Consider the following 26,275-nt stretch of genomic DNA (forward strand, 5'->3'; position numbering starts at 1 on the left):
GTGATTTCATCATCAAAATCTTGTTAGGCTTAGGTTTCTGCATGTATAGACCAAGAAAGACAAGTCATTTATGAGTTCTTCAGGATCACAAACCTTGACTATGACATATGATCATCCATACACATATCATCTCTATATCTACTTATTTGATTTCTCAATAAACATCCTTATTCGAGTCATCTAGTTAAAGAAAGTGTATTTTAAGGTTAGTATTTATACTGATATGTTACTTGTATAGGACACTTTTCGTAGTCAATGGTGTGAGTATTAGGGACAAACTCTCACATCGGATGTTAGATGAGATCCTTAGTCATATATATGATTAGTAATATATAAGATAGATGGGCCACTCATCTTATCACCATTTGGTTCTAGGTTGGAAGTCCATTTAGCTTAACATGGTATTAGAACCCGATCCAAAAAGTCTAACCCGATCCATATCGATCTTGCCTAAAGTTGGCTTATCGGTCTGTATCCGAACATTCCGAAATTAATACTCAAAGAGTCATCATCTCGGAGGAGTGTATTAGGGAAAAACGTCCCACATTGGAAGTTGCAAAGGATCATAAGTAATATATAAGATAGATGCGCCAATCTACTTATAACCAATTGGTTTTAGGTTGGAAGCTCATCTAGCTTAACATATTAGAGGGACAAAATTCCTACATCGGATGTTGGAAGAGATCCTAAGTAATATATACGTTAGATGTGCCAATCCATTTATAACCAATTAGATTTTAGGTTGGAAACCCATCTAGCTTAACATGGTATCAGAGCCCGGTCCACGCAGTCCAACCCAATCTACATCTATTTGGCCCAAAATTGACCCATTGATCTTTGTCCGAACGTTCATCATGAGGGGACGTATTAAGGTCCTTTTTTGTTGACCCATCAATCTTTGTTCGGACATATGTGCCACATTAGATGTTGGAAGATATTTTTAGTATTATATAAAATATATAGGGTCACTGCACTTATTACTAATTAGTTTTTTAGATTGGAAATTCATCTGACTTAACTAGGCCTGGGCGTTCGGATATTGATTCGGGTTCGGGTCGGGTTTTCGGGTTTAGACAAAAAAATATCATTCTAAAATATATTTAAAACGGGTCGGTTTCGGGTAATATCACTTCGGATTTGGTTACATATTTTATTGCATTATAAAACCCATAAAGTAATCAAATATCATTCGGTTTCGGGTTTTTCGGTTCGGTTTATACCGAAGTAAAATTCAAATTTATGAAACAAATTTTGTTTACTTGATAAGCAAGCAACACTTGAAATTCATAAATCCGAAAACAACACTTCAAAGTTTCAAAAATAAAACTGAAAACACAACATCCATCATAAATTAAAAACACAACATCCATCATAAATTGAAAACACAACCTACTTAGTTCAATCCGATATCAAAAACATCCATCAGAAAATAAAAAACGCAACATCCTTAGTTCAATCCGAAATTAAAACACAACATCCATCAGAAAATAAGACCATCAATCCGAAATAAAAAAACAACAGAACAACAGTAAAGCTTCTTCTCCACGAACCACGACCAAGTGAGCATTTGACAGTCTTCTGCCCAACAAATATATATGCAAACTTGAGCCATAGACGAAGAGCATAAAACAAAGACAAGACAAGAACATAAAGCAAAAACAAGAACATAAAGCAAAGACAAGAACTTTTACCTTAGACTTATGGCTGACAAACAGAACCAGTTAACTCTGATGCAAAAAGCCAAAGAAAAGCAAGTAAGAAACAGATCATATAAAGAAACAGATGATACAAAAACTAAAGCAAACGTACCTCTCTCGATCGTCTCTTGCTCTTCAATATCCTCAAGGATTTGTGCATTGGTAAGCACTCTTGAATCACATCGAATGTCTTGTTTTAGCCATTGCTCGGTACACATCAATACCTCGATCATGAAGTGAGTAAGGCAGCTCCGAGATGGCTCAATGATCCTTCCACCAGTGCTGAAAGCACTCTCGGATGCTACAGAGGAGACTTGCATGGCGAAGACATCTTTTGCTATCAGTGAAAGAATCGGATACTTGGCAGAGTTTCTCTTCCAATATGATAGAACATCATCCTCTACACCAACCATCAACTCTGGATTCTCAACTGCTTCTTTCAAGTAAATATCAAGCTCATCACGCTTGTCCTTCACCCCTTCATTCAACTTCTGCTTGTACCTTTGGTCAATCCTCTTATAGCCAGTGAAACCATCTTCAAGCTCTTCCAAAGTAAGCGATGACTCCTTTTCAGCAGACCGAGATGCTTGAGCCTTGGACTTTTTAGAGTGATCAGATTGCTCTTCTTGACTCTTGCCATATCTGTCACTGTACTCCTTGAACATGCTGCGCAATACACTGATAACAGAGTCATATATTTCTTTACCTTCCAAGCTGTCCTCCCCATAAAGCTCTTCGAAACACATGCTTGCGAGATCCATCTTCTTCATGGGATCAAGAACAGTGGCCACAATCAACATCTTATTGATGTTTTCATCCCATCCCAGTATTTGTCGAACTTCTCATACATCTCCTCCGCCTTCACCTTAATCTGATGATCTGTACTCTTCATCAAATCCATGAGGTTAGCCGTTATGGTTACAATTTCCCCGTAGCACTTGTATGCATTGACTGAGGTCGAGGCAGAAATAACTAGAGTAGAGTTGTAGAGGATGACTAGGAACCGGCCTAACCTCTCTATTGCTTTCCAATCTGAGAACAGAGGACCTTCGATCTCCATGAAGTAATCGTTGTACAGCTTATCCTCTGCCTCCATCTTGTCAAAAGCCACTCTGTACTTCATTGCTGTGATCAACATCAGATACGTGGAGTTCCACCTAGTACTCACATCCAACGGCAAGCTTCCCCTCGTCAGTTTACCAGCATCGACTTTCTGCTCAAATGATGACAGTCTGTTTCCTGATGCTCTAACGTAGACCACAGCATTACGGACAGCTTTGACACTCTCATCTGCGTCTGCCATTCCATCCTTGACGATGAGGTTGATGATATGCGCACAACATCTCATATGCATCATTTCACCATCTAGAACCAGAGCTTCTTCAGACACTAGTGAGAACTCACTCTGAAATTTTCGTAAAGCTGATGAATTCGCCGTTGCATTGTCGAATGTCACACAGAACACCTTCTGTATCCCCCAGTCAGCTAAGCAATCCAACAAAACCTTCGAAATGGTTGATCCTTTGTGATCAGTGACGTGTTTGAACCCAATGATAAGCTTCTTCAATCTCCAACACGAATCAATGTAATGGGCAGTCACAACCATGTAGCTTGCACCTGAGATTAAAAAATAAAACACACATAAGATAGGAGTCAAACTAAACACAGAAGAAAAATATTTGCAGTCAAGTTCATAATTAAAAACAAAGAAGAAAAATATTTGCAGTCGAGTTCATAATTAAAAACAAAGAAGAAAAATATTTGCAGTCAAGTTCAAAATTAAAAACAAGAAGATTTGCAGCTATTTCAAACTTAAAAATACAGAAGAAAAATATTTGCTTACGAGTTACTTGAGCCACCCATATGTATGTAGTTAGTGAAACCCTTTGCTTATTTTCTTTGAACCATTTCTTCATGGCATCTTTCCTCTGTAGATACATCTTAACGATGTCTCTTGTTGATGTCCTTCTTGAAACTGGTTTGCCTAGTTCCATCTGCAGTTATAACAATTTAAAGTTAGATACCAAACCAATTACTAAGGATGTATCTAATATATAACTAACCTTGTCACAGAAGTGTTTCCAACCAGCGCCTTCAATGAAACTCAGTGGTAGTTCAGCTAGCACCATCATCTCATTCGTTGCTTCTCTGAAAGTAGACTCACTTATCTTTCTAGACTTCAGCTGTCCTTCTTCATTGACGCCAGGCTGAGTAGAGCTTTCACCCTCTGAAAACAACATAAAGCGTTTGCTTATGCTAAGATGCTTCATCAGGTTGGAAGTGCCCCATCTTGTAGCACAGCAGAACGTCTTGTTGCAATAGTGACATATACATCTGTCACGATCCTCCCTTGTTCTTGTGAAATGTCCCCATATCTTAGACCTCGGAGGAAGATACCTAGGCGCTCTTTGTGCCTGGATCGTAGCTCCACTGGATTCAGGTGTTTGCTTACTGGATTCAGGTGATAGCTTACGCTTGCCTTACCTGTCTGGAGACACAACCTCTTTACCCTTGCCTTTACTGTCCGGAGTCGAGAACCCTTGTTCTTCATTGCCATTGGAGTCGTTGCTGTTGTCAGAAACAACGTTTGGTTTTGAAGATGAATCCATCTGAAATAAAAAGGAAAAATGATAAGTAACAAGTTAGATTCAAGCAAAATAATACTAACATTGTTATTCAATCATAACAGAGGAAGAAGAAAGAAATCAGATGCTTGTTGTTAACCTGAGAATGATTTCTCGAAATCGCAGATGGTGGAGAGAGTGTGAGTTCGAGATTTTGAGTATGAAACATGAGAGGCTCTACTACTCTTCAATTATATAGAAGATTGGGGTAGGGATTTCTAATCAATGCAGAAACTGAATCGATTCCTCTTCTTCGCCGTTTCGCTTTCGGATTAGGGTTATAGGATTAATGGATTTGGAGACACGAAGTGTTGGAACTCTAAACGCGTGGGTGGTTTTGTATATGCATACATAGTGTATCATATATATGTTCGGGTCATTCGGGTACACTTCGGTTCTCGGTTTAAAATCTAACCGAACCCATAGTCCAATGTACCCGAAGGAACTTTTTAGAGCGTCCCTCCTCTGTTTCCATTAATTTTCTATGAACATCAAACATTCATTGTAGCAGGCAGATACAGCAGTAAAAGAAGTGGTTACGCCAATTTACGCTTTGGTTTTATCTTCAGCATTTCCACATAAAATTGGCAATGGTAAGCCCTAGACCTAAGCAACAATTGTTTTGAAAAGCCATAACCAAAAACAGTGTTCCTTGAAATACTTGCCACGTACGCAAATAGATTGAGCTCACACTAAGGGGAACGTTTAATCTGTGCCATATTCCTTAACGCTTCTCATTTGATAAGCTTTTTTTTTTTCTCTTTTGTATGTAAGCCTTTGAAAACATAGTAATGGCAAGATTTTCTGTTATTTTGATGTTATATTGAAGAGCAATAAATTTGCAAAATCAAGGTTTCAATCCTTGATCTCTCAAGCAAATAAGACTTCGTTAATCACTTGTGCAAGATGTTAACTCCTCTTTCACCTGTTTTTTTCTGTCATAATAGCTTTTGGTTCCGTTAAGCAGCCTTCCGGCTGGCTATTATTTTAAACCATATGAAGCTAATAAAAACATGAAGTTGACACATTTGTTGTCTGAAGCAGAACACAGAGTTGTTTTTGGACGATTCGTTCTTACAGTAAAGAAGGTATATGGTGATGCATTAGGATTTTATTTAGTAAACATATCGAACGTCAAACTTTTTTGAGATAACTTAGAAAACAAGTATGTTGCTTCTTATTAACTATACAAGAAAATAGCGGCACATACAATTGTGGAATACAAATATATATAAAACTTTATAAGCATTGGATTGAATCATAGACCCACAAGTGCCAACACCCAAGTTGCCATGGCTGTAATGAAAATTCTCCAATATATTTCGATTCCTGCAATATAAAATAAGCCAAAATATTAGTGTTTGGGTTTAATAAGTTGCTTATTCCACATCTCACATACAGGGTGAGGCAAGACTAACAGAAACGGGTCAGCCAGTCACAGAATCCAAAATGGTAGTACAAAGCGATAAGTTGTATATCAAATGATTCCGGATAAGGTATGTAACCTAAAATTTAGAGCCAGTGCAGAGTCATTATATCAGTATCTGCATATATATATTGCATTGCATAAAAGAATTTGTCTACTAACCATTTATAACGCCCAGACTCGGTTGCAAAGCGGAGATTATACATGACAAGATGATCTGAGCCAAACTAGCATGGCTGCAACACTCAAAAGATAGGTATTGGATTATTTTGTGACGAACTAGCATGGCTGCAACACTCAAAAGATAGGTATTGGATTATTTTGTGACGAACTTTCAAGTGTTGATTAGTTTAAGCAACTTAAAAGGGTTGACATCTATCAAACTTACTTTAATTGGGTTCACTAGGATAAACTATATTACTAATAAAAGTTAAATACTATGCCCAAACGAAGGAAGGAGAAGACTGCATTTAACAATGAAAACATATAACATTGACCGAGTATGCTAATATATGTACATATTGCGCTTACAGAATGATAAGTTGATAAACCCTAAAAACAAGTGTGCTTTAAAAAAAAAAACAGTTATCTTAACTTGAAATATCAGTATGATATCGACGACCGCATAACTTTTTATTTGGTAAACCGTTATTCAATATTTAACAGTATGCATTTATGCATGAGACCACTAGATTAGATGTTTTAGTTTGATAATTGCTTAGCGTAAAACTGCAAACTAAGATTTTGTGATGTATTCGTTGCGAATCAGTCCATCTACCAACGAATTTTTGTTGCATGCTGATTTCTTTAAAAAAAAAATAGACACTAAGGGTAATTATGCAGATTTAATTAGTACATATAGCAAAAGAGTATGTAAAACAGAAATTAATTATAATTTGATATATCAGCCTCCAACTCTTCTTCTTTTGTTGATCAAATGCAAACAAACATCAAAATGATTAGATGTTCAAAATCAACATGGTTAAATGTTCAAAAAAAAACATGATTTTCAATATTCACATACTTTGTGGCTTTTGATCTTAAGAAGACAACAACACATGACAAACATAAAAGGAATTGCAAATTATTTCAATCCAAAATCATCAAATGTGTTCACAAATTCACAAGTGCAAACACCAAAACTGCCATCGTCATAGCAATTCTCCCAAATATTTGGTTTCCTGCCACAAAAAAATGGAATAAAATTAGAGCCAACCCTGTCAATAATATTTGTAGTTGGATACATAAACATTATATCAAAAAGATACTCATATGATCAAATTTTTTGAAAAAGAAAGTCATATGATCAAAACTAAACAAAAATACATACAAAAATATGATCACCTTTAATAACGTTAGAAAACGACCCGCTGCTCTGTGGCCGCGTGAAAACCAGCGGCGGTGGTGGCGGTTGCGATAAACCAGGAGGCGGTAAAAATAGAGCCGGTGACGGTGGAGGCGGCGGCAACGATAGAGGAGGTGGAGAGGATGGAGGCAACGGTGGCGGCGACGACAAAACAGAGGTTTGATACCTCAAAAGACATTTAGGAGTAAAGATCAGAGCAGAACTTGGTGAACCGCAACAAGTTGAAACTCTTAAGAGCGCAAATCTGAGACAAACGGTACAGTTAAACCGGTCAAGACCAGGACTACACTGAACCATTGACTCAAACTTATAAGAACCCTCTGCTTGAGTCACAAGTTCTTGATCTTCCACAAAATACGGAACCAAAGAGGACGAAGATACGTTGAGAATCAGTTGGTTGAATTTATCAGCTAACGTTTCATTGAGCGTATTCGAGTTTGGAGCAGAGCGAAGAGAGTAAAGGACGATGCTCGGTCTGACCTCAAGAACAGAGAAGAAGGAAACATTAGAGTACCGAACCATGCACTCTTCGTAGTATATGACCGCTTCTTTGTTAAGAGTACAGTTTGTAGAGATCTCGATTGTAGCGGTCTGGACGCAGTCTGAGCAAGACGCTGCGGTGGTGTCTCCTCTGCAGAGGAACATGCCGTGGACTGTGTTGGGACTACGACCGACTGTGGCGTTTGAATAGGTTCCGAGGGAGGAACTGACGCGGAGAGAGGAGAGTAGAAGGTCTCGGTTTGCTTCGTATGAACTGGTTTGTGTGAAGTTGTCGGAAGGGTTGCAGAAAGTAGTCAAGTGTTCGGGTTGAGACATGGTTTGGTGAGAGAGCAGGGAGAAGAGGAAGAAGAAAAACAGAGGAGTAGAGAGTGTAATTATGATTCTTGCCATTTTATTTTGTGTGTGCGTTCTGCATGAGAGAATGATAGAGACTTTATAGTAGAAAGAAAAGGAGTTTTCTTCTTGTTGAATATATTCAAAAGAATTACTAAAGAAAGATGTTGTAATAATTCAGAGGAATAATGTGCATGAAATGTTATTGTTTTCATCAATGATTGGTAGATGTCTTTACCAAGTAAAAATCATCGAGTTGACACATTTGTTTAATTAGAGTCAATGTAGGAGAACAGAGACTTAGTCCTGCGATTTAGAAGACAATCATTTGTTTACTGGTGTTGTACCAGTTCAGAGAAAAACTATTATGCAAACTAAAATTGTTAGCGGAATGGAATCCTTAATAACACAATTATAGAGTTGACGAAGATTGTACCTTTGGTTTTTCTATTCATTCAAAAAGAATATCAAAATGATAATGTTGTAACAACCCAGAGAAAGAACATGTAATATAAAAAATAGCTTGGACAGTTGCTTGCGTTGACAAGAAAATCGGTTCATGAAAAATTATTTTGAGCAGTGAGTTTACCGAGAAATATTAGAACTAAAAGATAAAAGACACGAGACTTGTTTACATCCATGATAGCTGAAAATCACAAAGTTGGACGACGCTTGGTTTATGACTCTTTAACGAAAAACAAAGACATTTGAACTACAAGATAAAAGACACGAGTTTGATGCAGAGCGAGGAGCAATTACTGCAGACTCATGGCGGCGAATGGGAGAGTTAAACCACGAGCGGGATAGGCTTGACCTCCTGGAGTTATACCTTGAGCTCCGAGACTTGGTGTACCAAACATCATAGCATACGGCTGAACTGCTGGAGCTGTAGCAGCTTGAGTAACACCAAACATCGTAGGATATGGCTGACCTGCTGGAGTTGTTGTTGTGCCTTGAGCAGCAAGGTTTGGTGTGCCAAACACCGTAGGATAGGGCTGAGCTGCTGGAGTTGTACCTCGAGCTCCAATATTCGGTGTGCCAAACATCGTAGGATAAGTAGCTTGAACAGCTGGAGCTCTTGTAGTACCTTGAGCAGCAAGATTTGGAGTCCCAAACATAATAGGATAGGCTTGAAAAGCTGGAGTTGCCGTTGTACCTTGAGCTCCAAGATTTGGTGTCCCAAACATAATAGCATAGGCTTGGACTGCTGGAATTGCTGTTGTACCATAAGCTGCAAGATTTGGTGAGCCAAACAGCAAAGGACAAGAACCATAGGTAGATAAGAACAACCCGGGAAGAGATGTCGCAGCCGATGGAAGATTTGTAGCAAAACTAAAGCCAGTGTGACCAGAAGGAGAGGAGCTACTAATGGCTCCACACGCTGTGCATCCAGATGCTGGGGAAGAAACACCAGCGGGTTCATGGGGTCTCTGGAAAGCAGCGGGGGTGTTGTAGCCAATAGGAAAACCACACATGTCTCGGTTCGTTAGATCAATAGTTCTCATCTGAGGACGATTAGGTAAGCTTGGAGGAGCAAATAGCGACGGTGATACCGTTGGTGAGGAAAAGGGAGATGTATGAGCAGGAGGAGGAAACCACCCAAACCCACCTGCAACATGAGAGTAGTCAATTAGTGAAAGATGTAAAACAGAAAATTCTATAATATATTTAAAAAAATTGAGTAAGTGAGTTAGTTTACCTTTGTCTCCATTTTTGTAATCTTCCCACCTCAATTCTTCATGACTTTTATGTCCATGTGAGTTGGAAGCAGATATGGACATTATCAGCCTGCCGTCAACATCTGGTGTAGGTGCATAACGAGGATACCTACTGCCTTGTTCAGTTCCACCACCACTAGCCAAAAACGTACTACGAGCAGGAACTGGTGTAGTAGTTGGTGCGTTTGGTCCGAAATGGTTAGAGGGACCAAACCCTGGATGAGAGACACCAACATCAGGTCTGGCAAAACCACCAGGGTAGCCAAACGATGGAGTAAAAGCAGAACCAGTCTTGTCAGAACCTTGCGCTGGCAAGAAGCTAAAGGGTGGGGATGTGTTGGGTCCATTAGCTTGCAGTGATCCCCATCTAAATGGTGAGGGAGGAGCATCAAATGGAGATGAAGTTGATGATGCAACAGAAGCAAAAGTAGAAGCAGGAGGGAATTGGAATGTGGTTGGTGAGGGACTGTGAAATGGAGATGCAGGAGCGGCCGCGGATGTAGTAGTAGTAGTAGTGGTTGTGCCTAGAGCTTGCACTGGTGCCGATGTAACAGGAGGGGCGAAACTAAATGCTGAACAACCGGAGGTGGCAGATGGTACGCGAGCAGCGAATGCACCAAAACCAAAAGCAGGGGCTTGCGTTGAACCGGAAGCAGTAGGGGCAAGAGCTTGTGCTTGTACCGGTGGGAACTTGAAGAAGATGGTCGAGTCAACAGACTTAACCGACGTGGTGATAGGAGGAGCGAGTGGAGTCGTGTCTGTTCCGGAACTTTGATCCGAGGTGGAACCAAGAGCTTGTGCTGGTTGTTCGGAACTAACTGGTGTAACAGCAGGTGGGATGGTTGAGCCAACAGACTGTGCTGGTGGTTCAGTATTAACCGACGTGGTGACTGGAGGAGGAGGAGGAGCGAGTGGAGTCTCCTCCGTTCCGGAACTCTGATCTGAGGTGGAACCAAGAGGTTGAACTGGTTCGGAACTAACAGGAACCGATGAGCCAATCACTTCTTTGCTCGGCTCGGTTTCTTGAGTAATGAAAGTCCGATGCTGGACACAAGTGGCGCAACCGCATAGCTCTGGCTCAGAAACATCAATCCTCATTCTTGTTTCCTCGATCTTCAACCTAATAACAAACAAAGACGAAATTTATATTAAAATTGATCAAAAGATAGCTTATACAAGAAATACTCAGAAGCCTAATTACTTGCAACAGAGGCAACGCAGATCTTATAAAAAAAAAAACTCAGAACCCTAATTACGAAGAGGAAATATCATCATCTAAACCCAAATCAAAGATCAGAACTTTAATTACGAACAAAGGGCTAACCAGTATTCAACAAAGATAACCAGAACAATTATAGTACTGTTCAAAACTGATGACGTGTTTCGGGTATATTTTAGATGTTCTATATATGTTCGGGTTATTTCGGGTACACTTTGTTTTGGATTAGATAATCTGGTGGAAGATCTGTTGGGAGAGTTTGAGTATGAAGTCCAAGGTCCATATTTACTTTACCGTAATGCAGCTCAAGAAGTTAATGGCATTTGGTTTTACAATCAAAGTGAATGTGATGAGGTTGCACGTCTCTTCGGCAGGTAACTATATAATTTTACTGCTTTGTATGACTTAGAGATACTCAGCGTTCGTTCGTTCTACCTACGTATTTATTACCACACTCTTCGTCTAATGGCAATGACAGATTACTTAGCGCATATTCCAAGGTCAACCAGAAGCCAGATACGTCATCTTCGAAAACGTAAGAAGTCCTTCATGTTTAGACATTGTGCCGTTAGTTGTATGAGTTTGAGGAGAAACACGGTAACTCTTTCAGCTGGTATCTTTCTTATATGTTGAAAAAATAATGTCTATGTACTTACTGCAGGGAGTTTGAGGAATTGGAAGATGTGCCTACAGTGGCGGCAGTTATGGATGGTCCTCTTGAACCATCTTCAAGTGGTAGAGATGCCCCTCCTCATGATCCTGCTTTTATCAACTTCTTCAGTGTAAGCTTTTTTGATACACACTCACGCTAACGCCTTCGGCATCACATTTAACTTCCAAATTCTCAAGCTGTAAGATTGATCTTTTATCAATATTGTTGTTGGCTCGACTGCAGTCTGCGAGGTCTCTTGGCAACACTTCGGCTGGATCGGCAACTGGACCACCATACATGTCATCAGCAAATCCTCACCAACCTACCATCCCCCCTGCGGCAACTGCACCTCCACAGACATTATCACCACCGCCTCTACCATCCTCCTCTCCTCTAATGCCTCTTTTCGACAACAATCCTCATCGTATCAGTAGCAACTCCAACGTTCACACAGATTTGGTGTCGCCGTCCTCTGTCTTTGGACCCCCACGGATGATGATGGCACAACCACACCTCATTCCTGGTTCATCTATGCCCTCTGCTCCTCCCCTGAACCTTAATAATACGACTTATTACCAGCAGCGCCCACATGGTACTCCGATGCTTCAGCCTTTCCCACCACCATCGCTCGCTCCTGCTCACAGTGGCCCGGTTATCAACAGAGACAAAGTCAAAGAAGCCTTGTTTGCGCTTGTTCAGGTTTGTTCTTTTACAACATTCGCCTTTTACTTGAGCTGCTACCCAAAACCCTAACGAGTTGCTTTTGGCAGGAGAATGAATTCATCGACATGGTGACCCGAGCTTTACAAAATGCAAATCAACCATGAAGCTGAGCAGGGTCGTTGGGGTTTGATGTAGACTGTATAGTTAAAACGTAGTTTAGTTTAGTTAGTTCTCTCTTTGATAACCTTTTTTTTTTAACAAAGTGTTAATTGTTGGAACCTCCTTATTATAATCAACATTTCTAATCATCGCTTGGATCCTCTGATACGTACGAAGATAAACGCCCGCCTATTCTGTATCAGTACAAACGCAGAGAGCGTGGGAAGAGCAAGAAGAATGACGCGGTTTGATGAGGACAGCTGGCGTCACGTGAGTAGCAGTTGAGTAGCTAATGAGAATAAAGGAATAAGAGTCGTTGCAGAGGAGATCGCTGCACATGGCTTGTCGAGAGTGTGTCTTTTGTCGTGACTCGCAACCGTTTGTGGGCATTCACGAGGTCTTAGGATTATATAATGATTGTGAGAGGAGTCTGTGAGAGGTATCATTTGACTGATCAAGTTGTAGTAGGAGAGAGAGAATCCTTAACTTCTCTGTGTACTCGTTTCCATCATCAATCAAATCTTTATTTCCCCTTTCGTTTTAGAGTTTATACAAAAGAGATAAGTCATTCTTATCAACTTGGTATCAGAGCTCGACGATCTGAGGGAAGAAGATGCCACCAAAGAAATTTGACCACGAACAAACCGCGGAACAGATGCAGCAGCAACTGGAACGCATCACGCAGCTTGAGCAAAGCTTGACAAAGGTCGACTCCTTGGAGCAGACCCTGTCAACGATGCAACAGCAGATGAGTGCTTTTTTCGGTCGATGGGAGCAGGAGAAAAGCGAGCAAGATGGAGAGAAGGCTCGTAGGCTCGAAATCGCCCGAGGAAAGGCTCATCAGACGGAGGAAGAACCGATCGTAGAGGTACTAACACCGGTGACGAAAGAACCCGGTCAGGTCCTGCTACAGACACCGATCCCGGCGCCAGGAGGAGGATCGGACCAGAGAGGTTCGTATTCGCAAGGGTCGAACCAAACTGGAGGAGAGATGTGGTTCGGAGACAATCCACTGACTCGCCGTTTGAAGTTACCACTCTTCGACGGTGATCAGGCGGATAGCTGGGTCTTGCGAGCCGATCAGTACTTTGAGATCAGCGAGTTCACGGAGGAACAAAAGCTGAAAGCGGTGAGGATGTGTTTCGTGGAAGACGCGCTCCTCTGGTACCGTTCGGAGCGTGACAGAGATCCGTTCTTGAGCTGGGAACAGTTGAAGGAGAGAGTACTGGAGCAGTACTCGACGTCGCCGGACACCACAGCCGGCGAGAAACTCATGAAGCTGTTTCAAAAAGGGACGGTGAAGGAGTATTGTAAGGAGTTCATCGCGTTAGCCACAAACGCGCCGGAGGTCCCAGACGTGGTATTGGGGATGGCGTTCATGAGTGGGCTTAAATCAAAGATACGCTCTGGGGTCCGGATGTTCGAAGTGAAGGGGTTACAGAAGATGATGAGTACGGCGAGGAAGGTGGAAGAGTGGGAAGAAGACGACGATGACATCTCTAAACCGATGTCGGAGTCACCGGGCCGGAACTTCAGGCCCAACAGCGGGAAAGATTCGGCCTCTGGAGGAAAAAACCATACTGGTGGTCTGGGTTATCAAAAGCCCAAGCCCAACTACGGGCAAAGCCCAACGGCGAACAAGGACAAAGGATATGCGGGGAAGACGACAACGCATCACAATAGAGTGAAACCCCCTTTTCGCCGATTGACTCCGGCGGAGATCGAGCAACGTAGGGCTGCCGGGTTGTGCTACCGATGTGATGAGAAGTATCATCGGAATCACAAGTGCCCAAAACCGGAGCTCACGGTGCTGGTGATGTATGACAACGGTGAGGAGGAGGAGTTCAAGGAGGAGCCGTGCGAGTTGCAGGAGGGGGAAGATGAGGTGGAGGCTGTAGTTGCGGAGGTATCAATCAGCTCTGTCGTTGGCCTGTCTTCGTCGCGAACTATGAAGCTGAAAGGAAGGATTGGGGGTGAGGAAGCAGTCGTTCTCATCGATAGCGGCGCTTCCCACAACTTCCTATCGGAGAAGATGGCAGCGAAATTAGGGTTGGTGCCTCAACACACCGATCGCTACGGAGTGTTGGTAGCTGGGGGAGTCAAGGTGAGGGGAAAAGGGGTGATTCCGGATGTAGAGCTGACGCTGCAGGCTTGCACCATTGTCACGAGTTTCCTTCCATTAGAACTCGGGATAGCGGATGTAATCCTTGGCGTGCAGTGGCTGGATACGTTAGGAGAGACAAGAAACAATTGGAAGCTACAACGTATGAAGTTCAAAATCGATGGAGAGTGGGTGATGCTTCAGGGAGACCCGAGCTTACACTCCGAAGGGGTCTCTTTGAAGTCGATTTGGAAGACGTTGGAGCAGGAAGGAGAAGGAATCATTGTGGAGTATGGGGGCCTTCAAGCGGGGGGGGGAAGAAGTTGAGGAGACCCACGAGCTTGGAGGGCTGTTGGGGCGTTACGCGAAGGTGTTTGAGGAGCCGACGGGGCTGCCACCCTCACGGGGCAAGGAACACGCCATCACCTTAGAGACAGGTGCTAGCCCGGTGAGTGTGAGACCGTTCCGCTATCCTCAAGCACAGAAGACAGAGATCGAGAGGCAGATTGGACTCATGTTAGCGGCATGGATTATACGCGCTAGCAACAGTCCCTTTTCGAGCCCGGTGCTCCTTGTAAAGAAGAAAGACGGAAGCTGGAGGTTTTGCATCGACTATCGAGCTCTCAATAGGGTCACGGTAATGGACAGCTACCCAATTCCGATGATTGATCAACTACTTGACGAGCTCCATGGTGCGGTGGTCTTCTCAAAACTCGATCTCCGTTCAGGCTATCATCAGATCTTGGTGAAAGCTGAAGACGTTCCGAAGACGGCGTTTAGGACGCACGGCGGACACTATGAGTTTCTGGTAATGCCGTTTGGGTTAACCAACGCCCCGGCGACATTCCAGTCACTGATGAATGAGATCTTCAGGCCTCACTTGCGGAAGTTTGTACTCGTCTTTTTTGACGATATCTTGGTGTACAGCAAATCCAAGGGTGAGCATGAGGAACATCTAGAGGAGGTGCTGAGGCTGTTGGAGGAGCACCAGCTATATGCGAATAGGAAGAAATGTCAATTTGGGAGTGAAAAGGTGGAGTATTTGGGTCACGTGATCTCAGCACAGGGGGTGGCTGCAGACCCTGAGAAGATAAAAGCTATGGTGGAGTGGCCGATACCGCGTACAATCAAGGGGCTACGCGGGTTCCTCGGGTTAACGGGGTACTACAGAAAGTTTGTGTTGGGGTACGGCAGTATAGCAAGGCCCTTAACGGCGCTACTTCAAAAAGATCAGTTCAAGTGGTCCCCGGAAGCAACACGGACTTTTGAGGAGCTCAAGGGGGCCATGACTACGCTACCGGTCTTAGCAATGCCAGACTTCGAGGAGCTGTTTGTGGTTGAGTCGGACGCATCCGGAGTGGGATTGGGAGCAGTCTTGATGCAACGGCAGCGCCCGATAGCGTATTTCAGTCAAGCATTGACGGCTCGTCAGAAGATCAAGTCAGTTTACGAGCGAGAGTTAATGGCGATCGTCTTTGCAATACAAAAATGGAGACACTATCTGTTGGGGCGGAAGTTTCTGGTCAGAACAGATCAAAAAAGCCTCAAGTTTTTGTTGGAGCAGCGGGAGATTAATCTGGAGTATCAGAGGTGGCTCACAAAACTCTTGGGGTTTGACTTCGATATCGTTTACAAACCGGGGTTGGAGAATAAAGCCGCTGATGCTTTGTCAAGAAAGACAGAGGTGGCTGAGTTGTTTGCAGTAACAACATCGACGGCGCTGCAGTTGGAGGCAATTGGTGGCGAGGTCGACCAAGATGCTGAGTTGCAGAAGCTGGTGGGAGAACTGAAGGAGGATCCAACTAAGCACCCTGATTATGCTATGGTCCAAGGACGGTTGCTGAGAAGAGGGAAGTTGGTGCTACCGCGAGGATCACCACTCGTGAACGTGATCCTTCAGGAGCATCATGACAGCAAGATGGCTGGGCATGGAGGAATGCTGAAAACTCAGAAGAGGATTGGAGAGCTGTTTTATTGGCAGGGAATGATGACGGATATCCGTCGATACGTAGCAGCCTGTCAGACTTGTCAGCGACAGAAGTACTCAACGCTGGCTCCTGGGGGTCTGCTACAACCGTTGCCAATTCCAGGCCAAGTGTGGGAGGATATCTCGATGGACTTTGTGGAGGGGTTACCCAAGTCAGAGGGTTACAACACGGTGCTAGTGGTGGTGGATCGATTCACGAAGTATTCGCACTTCATCAAGCTGAAACACCCATATACAGCCACTGATGTAGCTCAAATCTTCGTGCACGAAATCATCAAGCTTCACGGGTTCCCCAGAACCATCGTGTCGGACCGCGACAAAGTCTTCACGAGTTTGTTCTGGAAGGAGCTGTTCAAGCTGTCAGGTTCCAAGCTGTGTTTCAGTACATCATACCACCCTCAGACGGATGGACAAACGGAGGTGACGAACCGTAGTTTGGAAACCTACTTGAGATGCTACGCTGGCGACAAACCAAGAACGTGGGCAAAGTACTTGGATTGGGCAGAACTGAGCTACAACACCGCGTTTCACTCGTCCTTACAAATGTCTCCCTTCAAGGCATTGTACGGTCGGGAACCACCTACGCTGTTGAAATATGAAGTGGGATCAACGGCAAATGCGGAGTTGGAAACTCAGCTGAAGGAACGTGATGCGATGCTCGAGGTGATCAAAGAGCAGCTGCACCGTTCACAGCAACTGATGAAGCAGCGCGCCGATGCTCACAGAAGGGAAGTGGAGTTTGAGGTTGGCGATATGGTTCTGGTGAAGCTACGTCCGTACAGGCAGCGATCAGTGGCGAAAAGGATCAATGAGAAACTGTCTGCGAGGTTCTACGGACCCTTTGAAGTGATTGCCAAAGTAGGAAGGGTTGCTTACAAGCTGAAGTTGCCAGAGGATGTTAGGATACATCCCACTTTCCATGTATCGCAATTGAAGAAGCTGAGGGGGGAGTTGATTGAAGCAATTGCGATACCACCGCAACTCACGGCGGAAGGGGTGTTGGAAACAGAACCAGAAGCGGTGATACAGAGGAGGAACAATGAGAAAACCGGAAAGGAAGAGGTGCTGGTTAAATGGAGGGGGTCGCCAGTTCATGATTCTACGTGGGAGGAAGCTGCATTCATGATGGATCAGTTCCCCAACTTTGACCTTGAGGACAAGGTCAATTTCGAAGAACGGGGTATTGATACGTACGAAGATAAACGCCCGCCTATTCTGTATCAGTACAAACGCAGAGAGCGTGGGAAGAGCAAGAAGAATGACGCGGTTTGATGAGGACAGCTGGCGTCACGTGAGTAGCAGTTGAGTAGCTAATGAGAATAAAGGAATAAGAGTCGTTGCAGAGGAGATCGCTGCACATGGCTTGTCGAGAGTGTGTCTTTTGTCGTGACTCGCAACCGTTTGTGGGCATTCACGAGGTCTTAGGATTATATAATGATTGTGAGAGGAGTCTGTGAGAGGTATCATTTGACTGATCAAGTTGTAGTAGGAGAGAGAGAATCCTTAACTTCTCTGTGTACTCGTTTCCATCATCAATCAAATCTTTATTTCCCCTTTCGTTTTAGAGTTTATACAAAAGAGATAAGTCATTCTTATCATCCTCCTCGTACAATTAAGAAACACTTGTCATCAAACATCACAGCAAAGAAAGAAAATCTCTTAGTTTTGAGTAACAATAATACTACTACACGAGAGAGGGGGGAAATGAGAAATATATAATACAAATGGGACTAGAAAAATGATTTTTATCTCTCGAAGTAATCCTCTGTCCTACCCTTGAATCCGATTTGTCCGAAGGTGAGACAGATGAAGAGACCTAAGTGCCACGTAACCAACCACAACCAGAACTGTGAAGTGAGTGCTGGAGGAGTTGGTAAGTGAGCGAGCTCATTTCCTATGCTCTCAAAGAAGAGACCCGTCAAGCTCTTCCCATTTATCGCCGGAATACTTCGACGGACCTAGCCATCCGATCAGCCCAAACCCCACCACGTTTAAATCTCTCCTCAACCCAGTTCCTCTCAAAGTACTTGTCAAAGATGCATAAACATCAGCACAAATAAGATGATCCTGATGTACCTTATTCCAGAAAACAGAGTATGGGTCTTTGACATTGTGATTTGCAAGAAGGAAAAATCAACAACAGGGCTTGGTTTGTAGCACCATCATGGTTTCCTCTATGTTACTAAACCGATCCGATACTGTTTTTTAGGGTCGGGTTCGGGTTCGAGTTCGGGTTTCGGGTATTATGCCCAGACCTAGACTTAACACTAAAAAGGTTCTCAATTATGTAAGAAGGAAAAACGACAAAGCAAGTGAAAGACAAAGAGAAGGATTCGTAAGAAAGTGGGTGCTAAAAAGGTTGTACCCCAACGTATGTATTACGTTCATTGTGTACAATATCTATTAAACGTAAGGACAACATTCATTTTCTTTTTAGTATCAACTCAGTGCATGGACAACGTTCAGTTACAAGTCTGTTTTATCAATCTTTTCTTTGAACTTAAAGACATGTCACATCAAATGTAATTTTCCTAACCCCTAGATTGGTCTTGCATGAAACTGACAGTTGGAGAATTTTTTTTTTTCATTTTCCTTTTTAGGAAGGACTGTGAAGAAACTAAACATTTGGAATCAGAACATCTAGTTTTGCCATGATAGGTTCTTGTTTTTCGTCTCAACCACGACACTTCTTCTTCTTCTTTTTCTTCTTCTTCTTCTTCTTCTTTATCCCTTTTCTAATCTTAGCTCAACAATTCATTGTGGATATAGACAGTTCTAACTGGGATATTCCTCCGACGTCACTATGTCTATCCCAACAAGCCAACTTCTCACATTCCCAATTCTTCGACAACCTTAAACGTCTTGTCTCTTCAATCCACTCTCTCCGTTCCAACACCTACAACTTCTACAACCTCTCCATCGGAACAAACTCAGATAAAGATAAAGTCGAAGCCATCGGACTCTGCAACAGAGTAGTCACCCGAGTAGAGTGTCTCAATTGTATCTCCCAAGCTGCAAACAATCTAACCACAATATACTGTCCAGGTCATAGAGAAGCTCACATACGTTCCACAAAGTGTATGTTTCGTTATTCGGACAAACCCATTTTTGGGAAACTCGCAATCTCCCCTGTCATGGAGATTTTGAACCCACACAACGCTACTGCAAACAGAACCGAATTTATTAGATTGCAGAGCGAGTTACTTAACCAGCTCGGACTCCAAGCCGCAGGAGGTGGGCCTAAGAGGAAGTATGCTCAAGGAGATGGTCCTGCTCCTGGTCCTCCACCATACACCAAATTCTTCGCTACCACTCAGTGCACGCCCGATCTGTCTCACAAAGATTGCAACCGTTGTCTCCATTATGGTTTCAAGAACGCGACGAAGGGGAGAATTGGAATCAGGTGGTTTTGTCCGAGTTGTAGTTTTCAGATTGAGAGTGGCCTGAGATTCTTCCTTCTCGATTATCCTGATGGCCCTGATCAATCAATGAAATCAGGTAAAACAAGTGTTCTAAGGGTCTGACTGGTTTCAGCTATCACATGGTTTGTAGTATTTATTAGCTTTTTGAAACAATCACAAAAATGCTATAAATCTTTTCAAACTCTTCTAAATCTTTTAAAATCAAAAGCTAGTTCGAGGTAAAATTTGTGGTTGCGGCAGTTGCGAATGGATAAATAAATATAAAATTATTTTTAAAATATTTCCTGATCTCAGATTAAAAAAATAAAATGGAAACAATACAAATTTTATATTTTAATTTAAGTTCACAAACAGTATCAGAATATAAATAGAAATCAGAAGAGTTAATTGAATCAATGAAATGGTGGTTTAATTTGTTTTATACAAACTTTAAACTAACACTATTCATTATAGTTTTTGAAATTAATATATATATATATATATATATATATGCATAAAACGAAACAAAATATTCTCTTAAATTTTTTCGTATAAATCTTCTATTTAAATTTATTAAAATTATAACTTTCAACTAATTTAAAAATTAAATAAATAAACATAATTATTATTATATTTTATCATAATAGTATGTTTTTATAATGTTATAATATGTTAATATTTGTAATTTATTATTAAACTTTTGCAACATTTTTATAATCAATCGGTCACAAATATCCTGTAAAAATACCAATTTTTAATCATTGTATCAGTCGTACAAATCACTTAAAATACTAGAAACTGCGTATATACGTAGAATATGTTATACACTGGTGGTGGTTGATTATTGTATCACATGGATGTATATACAGATGTATATACGTAGTATATAAGGTAGACATATCTTAAATAAATACTATAGTATTAAATAAAATAATTATATATAAATAATAAATATATAACAAACATAATTAAATAGATTAAACATTATATACCATTATTTATCAAATATTGAAAAGAAAACATAAACCGATATGAATGAAGTCAAATAAAATAAAAAGAATCAAAAGAGTACATTGTAATCGTTTATTAAAATATCCTTAAAAATATATCTAATAAACTGTAAGCATATAAGCGTCCGTATAAACACTGTATAAACGATGTATTTGCACCAGGCAAAACCATCACTGTATAATTTTACTCTATAGTGAATAACAAGTACACAGTCTACTACTGAAAGCGTATATAGACCATATATCCGGCCTCTGTATTTTAGAAATTAGAACATTGGGTAAAACAGATTATTTCTTTTATTATAATAGAAAGAAAAAAAAAGGCAAAGAACAGAGTAATCTGCATTAGCTACTCTTTGCACCAAGAGTTTCTTGGTTCTAACATATTCTTTTTTTCTCTGGGCAGGAATAAGCAAGACAAAAAGTATTATTGCCACAGTTGGCTCTGTTGTTGGTGTAGTCATAATTATAATATGTCTTTACTTCTTACTGACAAGGGATAGAAGAAAAGAAAAACAAAGTCTTGAAGGTGGAATTCTGGTCGAAAATCAAATGTTTAGGTTGTAATTATTTTCTAGCGTTTTTTTTTCTAACTTTGAACTACCTTCTGGTTTTAATGCTTGTTGGATCAGGCAAAGATCTCAAAGACAATAAGATGAAAGATGCACGATTATTTCAAATGGACATTGATACCATAAGACTAGCAACTAATGACTTCTCTCCTAATAATCACCTTGGAGAAGGTGGCTTTGGTGCAGTTTATAAGGTGATTCATTTATTGATTTTTTAACTTAATGTTATGAGCATAGTTAACTATTTTGATCACTAAATCTCTTACATTTGTTTCAATGACCAACCGGTGCACACAAAAAAAATGACCAACCAGGGTATTCTTGTTTCTGGGGAAGAGGTAGCTGTGAAAAGATTATCAATGAAATCAGGACAAGGAGACAATGAGTTCATAAACGAAGTCTCATTGGTCGCGAAACTTCAACATAGGAACCTTGTTGCGCTTTTAGGTTTCTGCTTAGATGGAGAAGAACGGCTTCTCATCTATGAGTTCTTCAAAAACACAAGCCTCGAGCATTACATATTTGGTAGGTACCTTATGAAATAAACACATGCATCTCTATCTCTAACTCTAACTAATTACAATGAATGAATCAAACCGGATTCTTTCACAGATTCTAATAGGAGGATGATCTTAGAGTGGGAAACACGTAAGAGAATAATCTCAGGTGTTGCTCGAGGTCTTCTTTACCTCCATGAAGATTCTCGTATCAAAATAATACATAGAGATCTTAAAGCAAGCAATGTTCTATTGGACGATGAAATGTATCCGAAAATCGCGGATTTTGGAATGGCAAAGTTGTTTGATACAGATCAAACAAATCAAATCAAGTTTACAAGCAAAGTTTCAGGAACCTAGTAAGCTGCCAAAAAGGAAAAAAAATTTATATCCCGTGAAAGAAAGAACATAAACCTAAAGGTTATCTGGTTGTTGCAGCGGTTACATGGCTCCAGAGTATGCAATGAACGGACAGTTCTCGGTGAAAACCGATGTATATAGCTTCGGTGTACTCCTCCTTGAGATCATTACAGGAAAGAAACACAACTGGTCTCCAGAAGAAGAAACCTCACTATTCCTCCTTAGCTATGTAAGTGAAACCCTAAAGTTATTTTTTTTTTTTTCAACTTCAACTCTTAATTTATGTTATATGTGTAGGTATGGAAATGCTGGAGAGAAGGGAAAGTGTTAAACGTTGTGGATCCAACTCTGATCGAAACAAAAGGTCTAAGTGATGAGATCATGAAATGCATTCACATTGGTCTGTTGTGTGTTCAGGAGAATGCAGAGAGTAGACCAACAATGGCTTACATTGCTGTAATGCTCAGTGCGAGCTCTTTCACGCTACCGAGACCCTCACAACCTGGTTTTTGCCCACTTGATGGAGAATCATCATCATCAAGAGGCAATCACACAAGTAGTATTCCGTCTTTCAATAGTGTTTCAATCACTCAGTTAGTTCCTCGTTAATATCTGTGTGTAATTATATTGCTTTAAAGTCTACTTCAGCATGACTGCTGAATCCGGTGGATGACCAAAACTTGTTGATAGTGTGGTAAACATTTGTCAAGGATATGTGCATTAAATAATGGTCAAGAGCTGCATCTGACATGAAAATAAGTTTTGATAACATGTTATTCTTTTAAGTTCTATATAATTACTAGAATAGGTAGCGGGAAGTAAGAAAATAATCTTTAATTTATTGTCAATTTATAAATAATATTAAAATTTATTTATTATTGAGTTTTGTTATTTTTATTTTAAATATATATTTATCTAACTAAAATTCATTTTATTATATCATTATTTTACATTTTTCAATACTAGTATTATTCAGAATTGCGGTTGATATATAACATATAAGTTTTTTTCTCTTTTTTATATTTTTAATATTTATTTTATTTTTTACTCTCTTTGAAATCTTTTTTTTAATTATGAAAAACAGTAAATTTTACCTAGCATTTTGTTTATATCTTTTTAATTATGTAAAAAATATATCTTTTTTACATAACACATTATCATTTAAAGGTTTACATATTTTAAAAATTATCAAATAAACCATATTATCCAAAATATTATAGTATAGTTTTCAAGGTATAAGTTTTTACACTTGTTTTATTATAGTTATCATTACGGTTATGTACTTTAAGTAACAACTAGATTTTTAACCCGCGTTGAAACGCGGTTATGTTTCTTTTTCATTTTCGTTTGTAAAATAGATAAAATTATTGTGAATTTTAAAATATTTGATTATATATTTGGTTTTTGAATTTGTGTTACTATTATTGGTATCGGTTTTTTCGATTTCATATCACCTTCCTATACATTGATAATTAAAATTTAGTTAAATGAATATATAATCTATTCTATTAATTTAGGCTTTATAACCCTTTGGTTATATATTTAATATAAATTAATAGTGATTTAAATTATTAAGTTTCTAAAAAGTGCCAATAAATTAGTTTTGTAGATAATTACTAAGGTGATTCAGTCCGATTGCTACGAAAATTGTTGAACTGAATAATTAGATTGTTTGGATAATCGAGATTATATTAAATATAAAAAATATGATATTATTTGAGAGTAGGAATACCTATCTATTTATATTTATATTATTATTTGCAGAGTTTTTTTAGTTTCTTAATTCGTATACGAACTATACTTTTTATCACTTCAATCTAAATTAATAGATTTAGATATTGTTGAATTTTAAAGTGATTTTACAATTTTTCGGAAATTTTAAATCTATTTTTTTGGAAATTTTAAAGTGATTTTACGAAATTTTAAATTAATAGATTTATATCTAAGCTGTAGAAATTGAAAAACACCATATTTTGTTTACATGTTCTGTATGATTATTTCATATTATAAATTTATTTTACTAAACTCGAAAAATATATTAGTATATAATAAGATTCATAACAAAGTAACATCTAAAAATTAATAATTTCTAATAAAAAACAATATAGAGCAAAAAATATATATTATAAAATTTAAAATATTACTGTAATATCAAAATTACATTTATGAAAATAAAAAATTATCCTTACAAACGTATACTTTTTTATTTTAAAGTGATTTTACCCTAAATTTCGAAAAATTACATTTCAAGTCAAATCAAATTTTATGTTAAGTTTAGGTATTTTGGCACAAATTATTCAAACTTATATGTATATATTATTTTTGTGTTTAGATTTTGCAAAATTTAAATTATATCTGAATTCAAAAAAATTTAAGATAATTTAAGTGAATTATCCATGCCCGAACCAAACCCGAACTTAAATTTTTAAATACCCGAAGGGAGATAAAATATTTAACACCAAAATCTCTAAACCCAGATAGATCCGAATCAAATTTGAATGGGTACCTGAACGCCTACTTCTATTCAGTGAATGTGGTTTTTAAAATGTAATAATGCATATAACATAACTATGCTATAGAAAATAAATTATGAAAGTAGTCAACATAACATGTCTTCCTGTTTTAAATTAATTTTTTTAGGTATACGTTTCTATAAATAAATGTATCAAATAGTAAACCAGAAATAAAATAATGAAAGTCTTAAACGATTTATAGTGATATTTCTGGTATAATTTCACGACAGGTAGAAGTTGTTTTGATTTAAAAAATGTTTTGATTTAGTACGTAATGAGTTAATATAAATCTGTTTGCCTATTAGGGAAAATATAATACTTAAAAGTATTGTGTAACTGAATGGTAGGGGATAGTATATTTATTCCTAAGAATATGTGAATAGGTCCAAAACTAAATAACAATATTTATAAGTAGATAAAAAACATGACTCTATTTTAATAGATTAGGTTCATAATTGAATTACCTGCTAACCAATTTAAACTATGGTTAGAATTTGGAAATGGTGGAAAAGAAGTAAAAAATAATTTTGAGAAGACTTAACAACTCTAGGAACAGACATGGAGATTTGGACCTGTGTTGTGAGGAGTCATAAGCAAATTATAGGTGATGAATCCGTATAAAACATGTAAAGACACTTCAATGAAGCTGGTTAAGATGCACTTTGCAGTTGCAGATGTTAAAAATAGAGAGCAAAAAATATCCGAAAATATATATGTGTTTGAATATAGAAATAGGAATTGAGAGAACCCCATGTGAGCCATGTTTAGTAATAGATATGAGTAAACGATGGTTGGCAGGAACACCTAGTTAGCTTATAGGGAACAGAAGCACATGACTATAAGAATTTAATTAGACAGTGGTCTCAGGAACTACAATCCAGTAAGTGAATAGTCACATTCACATAAGCTATGTCATGCTAAAGTTCAAGAAACCGAAACAAATATACAAACGAGATCAAGAAACCAACAAAAAGAAAAACTTTTCTCATCTGGTGACCTCTTTGGTTAGTGAAGTCAGGTTCTGCACATTTAGGAAACGGGAGAGTTCATTCCTTCTTCTTACCATATCTTTTGAATGAACTTGTACTCAAGATATCATCTTCCTTTGCCCTCCTCATGGGAATGGTCCCTTCGAAACATTTACCATATACTGATGTCATAACTGAGAGATATGTATGCCTTTCTATTTGTGACATCTTAAAAGGTACTTTATTGTCATCAAAGAGTCCCTAATTAGGCTGCATCTAAAGAAGAAACCGCAAGTCAAGTAAACTAAACATCAGCACTTAAAACATACAATAAAGGCCAAAGTAAAATCTAAGTAAACGATGTATTCATACACCTGAATCTTGTGATCTTTGAGCAAAGGATGATCAAAAGCTGGTTGTTTTGTGATAGCTAGGAACACATGCAATAGCATCACCGTTTGGGGTCTGTTAATCACATCCAAAAAGTTAAAAACTTTTTCTTTTAAAT

The 26,275-nt window shown here is 39.4% G+C and overlaps 5 protein-coding genes and 1 long non-coding RNA gene across 6 annotated transcripts; 2 read left to right on the forward strand and 4 right to left on the reverse strand.

Annotated features, from left to right (window-relative positions):
• Positions 1-1,815: 1,815 nt before the first annotated feature.
• LOC130504604 (zinc finger BED domain-containing protein RICESLEEPER 2-like) lies at positions 1,816-3,681 on the reverse strand. Its single transcript, XM_056999234.1, has 2 exons — positions 3,541-3,681; positions 1,816-3,314 (listed from the first exon to the last, which is right to left on the reverse strand). The coding sequence occupies exons 1-2, from the start codon at positions 3,635-3,637 to the stop codon at positions 2,491-2,493; spliced, it is 921 nt and encodes a 306-aa protein (XP_056855214.1). The 5' UTR covers positions 3,638-3,681; the 3' UTR covers positions 1,816-2,490.
• Positions 3,682-6,684: 3,003 nt separating this feature from the next.
• LOC108831426 (cysteine-rich repeat secretory protein 9-like) lies at positions 6,685-8,019 on the reverse strand. Its single transcript, XM_056999238.1, has 2 exons — positions 7,092-8,019; positions 6,685-6,928 (listed from the first exon to the last, which is right to left on the reverse strand). Exons 1-2 carry the CDS (start codon positions 8,002-8,004, stop codon positions 6,861-6,863), a joined length of 981 nt encoding a protein of 326 aa, XP_056855218.1. The 5' UTR covers positions 8,005-8,019; the 3' UTR covers positions 6,685-6,860.
• Positions 8,020-8,514: 495 nt separating this feature from the next.
• LOC108831422 (nuclear pore complex protein NUP98A-like) lies at positions 8,515-10,820 on the reverse strand. Its single transcript, XM_018604972.2, has 2 exons — positions 9,647-10,820; positions 8,515-9,556 (listed from the first exon to the last, which is right to left on the reverse strand). Exons 1-2 carry the CDS (start codon positions 10,761-10,763, stop codon positions 8,703-8,705), a joined length of 1,971 nt encoding a protein of 656 aa, XP_018460474.1. The 5' UTR covers positions 10,764-10,820; the 3' UTR covers positions 8,515-8,702.
• A 218-nt stretch (positions 10,821-11,038) lies between these two features.
• Positions 11,039-12,507, forward strand: LOC108831423 (mRNA-decapping enzyme-like protein). Its single transcript, XM_018604973.2, has 6 exons — positions 11,039-11,045; positions 11,114-11,258; positions 11,363-11,419; positions 11,546-11,666; positions 11,780-12,235; positions 12,307-12,507. Exons 1-6 carry the CDS (start codon positions 11,039-11,041, stop codon positions 12,361-12,363), a joined length of 843 nt encoding a protein of 280 aa, XP_018460475.1. The 3' UTR covers positions 12,364-12,507.
• Positions 12,508-19,062: 6,555 nt separating this feature from the next.
• LOC108831421 (cysteine-rich receptor-like protein kinase 41) lies at positions 19,063-23,057 on the forward strand. Its single transcript, XM_018604971.2, has 7 exons — positions 19,063-19,944; positions 21,264-21,386; positions 21,490-21,623; positions 21,744-21,954; positions 22,042-22,285; positions 22,365-22,515; positions 22,584-23,057. The coding sequence occupies exons 1-7, from the start codon at positions 19,098-19,100 to the stop codon at positions 22,893-22,895; spliced, it is 2,022 nt and encodes a 673-aa protein (XP_018460473.2). The 5' UTR covers positions 19,063-19,097; the 3' UTR covers positions 22,896-23,057.
• Positions 23,058-25,612: 2,555 nt separating this feature from the next.
• On the reverse strand, positions 25,613-26,229 carry LOC108831425 (uncharacterized). The gene is made up of 2 exons (XR_008941432.1): positions 26,142-26,229; positions 25,613-26,043 (listed from the first exon to the last, which is right to left on the reverse strand). It is a non-coding gene; the product is annotated as an uncharacterized LOC108831425 (long non-coding RNA).
• Positions 26,230-26,275: the final 46 nt, after the last annotated feature.

This window comes from Raphanus sativus, chromosome 2 (assembly GCF_000801105.2).
Source record: "Raphanus sativus cultivar WK10039 chromosome 2, ASM80110v3, whole genome shotgun sequence".
Lineage (NCBI taxonomy): Eukaryota > Viridiplantae > Streptophyta > Magnoliopsida > Brassicales > Brassicaceae > Raphanus > Raphanus sativus.

Bases quoted from the DNA above. Each gene is read 5' to 3' on its own strand.
- LOC130504604 (XM_056999234.1), bottom strand. From the start codon at position 3,637: ATGTATCTACAGAGGAAAGATGCCATGAAGAAATGGTTCAAAGAAAAT. The intron at 3,315-3,540 runs GTAAGCAAATAT...TTTTAATCTCAG, and splicing joins ATGGGTGGCTCAAGTAACTC to GTGCAAGCTACATGGTTGTG.
- LOC108831426 (XM_056999238.1), bottom strand. From the start codon at position 8,004: ATGGCAAGAATCATAATTACACTCTCTACTCCTCTGTTTTTCTTCTTC. The intron at 6,929-7,091 runs GTGATCATATTT...TTTTTGTGGCAG, and splicing joins GTTTTCTAACGTTATTAAAG to GAAACCAAATATTTGGGAGA.
- LOC108831422 (XM_018604972.2), bottom strand. From the start codon at position 10,763: ATGAGGATTGATGTTTCTGAGCCAGAGCTATGCGGTTGCGCCACTTGT. The intron at 9,557-9,646 runs GTAAACTAACTC...CTCATGTTGCAG, and splicing joins TTACAAAAATGGAGACAAAG to GTGGGTTTGGGTGGTTTCCT.
- LOC108831423 (XM_018604973.2), top strand. The intron at 11,259-11,362 runs GTAACTATATAA...TGGCAATGACAG, and splicing joins GTTGCACGTCTCTTCGGCAG to ATTACTTAGCGCATATTCCA. The intron at 12,236-12,306 runs GTTTGTTCTTTT...TGCTTTTGGCAG, and splicing joins CCTTGTTTGCGCTTGTTCAG to GAGAATGAATTCATCGACAT.
- LOC108831421 (XM_018604971.2), top strand. From the start codon at position 19,098: ATGATAGGTTCTTGTTTTTCGTCTCAACCACGACACTTCTTCTTCTTC. The intron at 21,387-21,489 runs GTGGAATTCTGG...TTGTTGGATCAG, and splicing joins AGAAAAACAAAGTCTTGAAG to GCAAAGATCTCAAAGACAAT. The intron at 21,955-22,041 runs GTAGGTACCTTA...ATTCTTTCACAG, and splicing joins CCTCGAGCATTACATATTTG to ATTCTAATAGGAGGATGATC.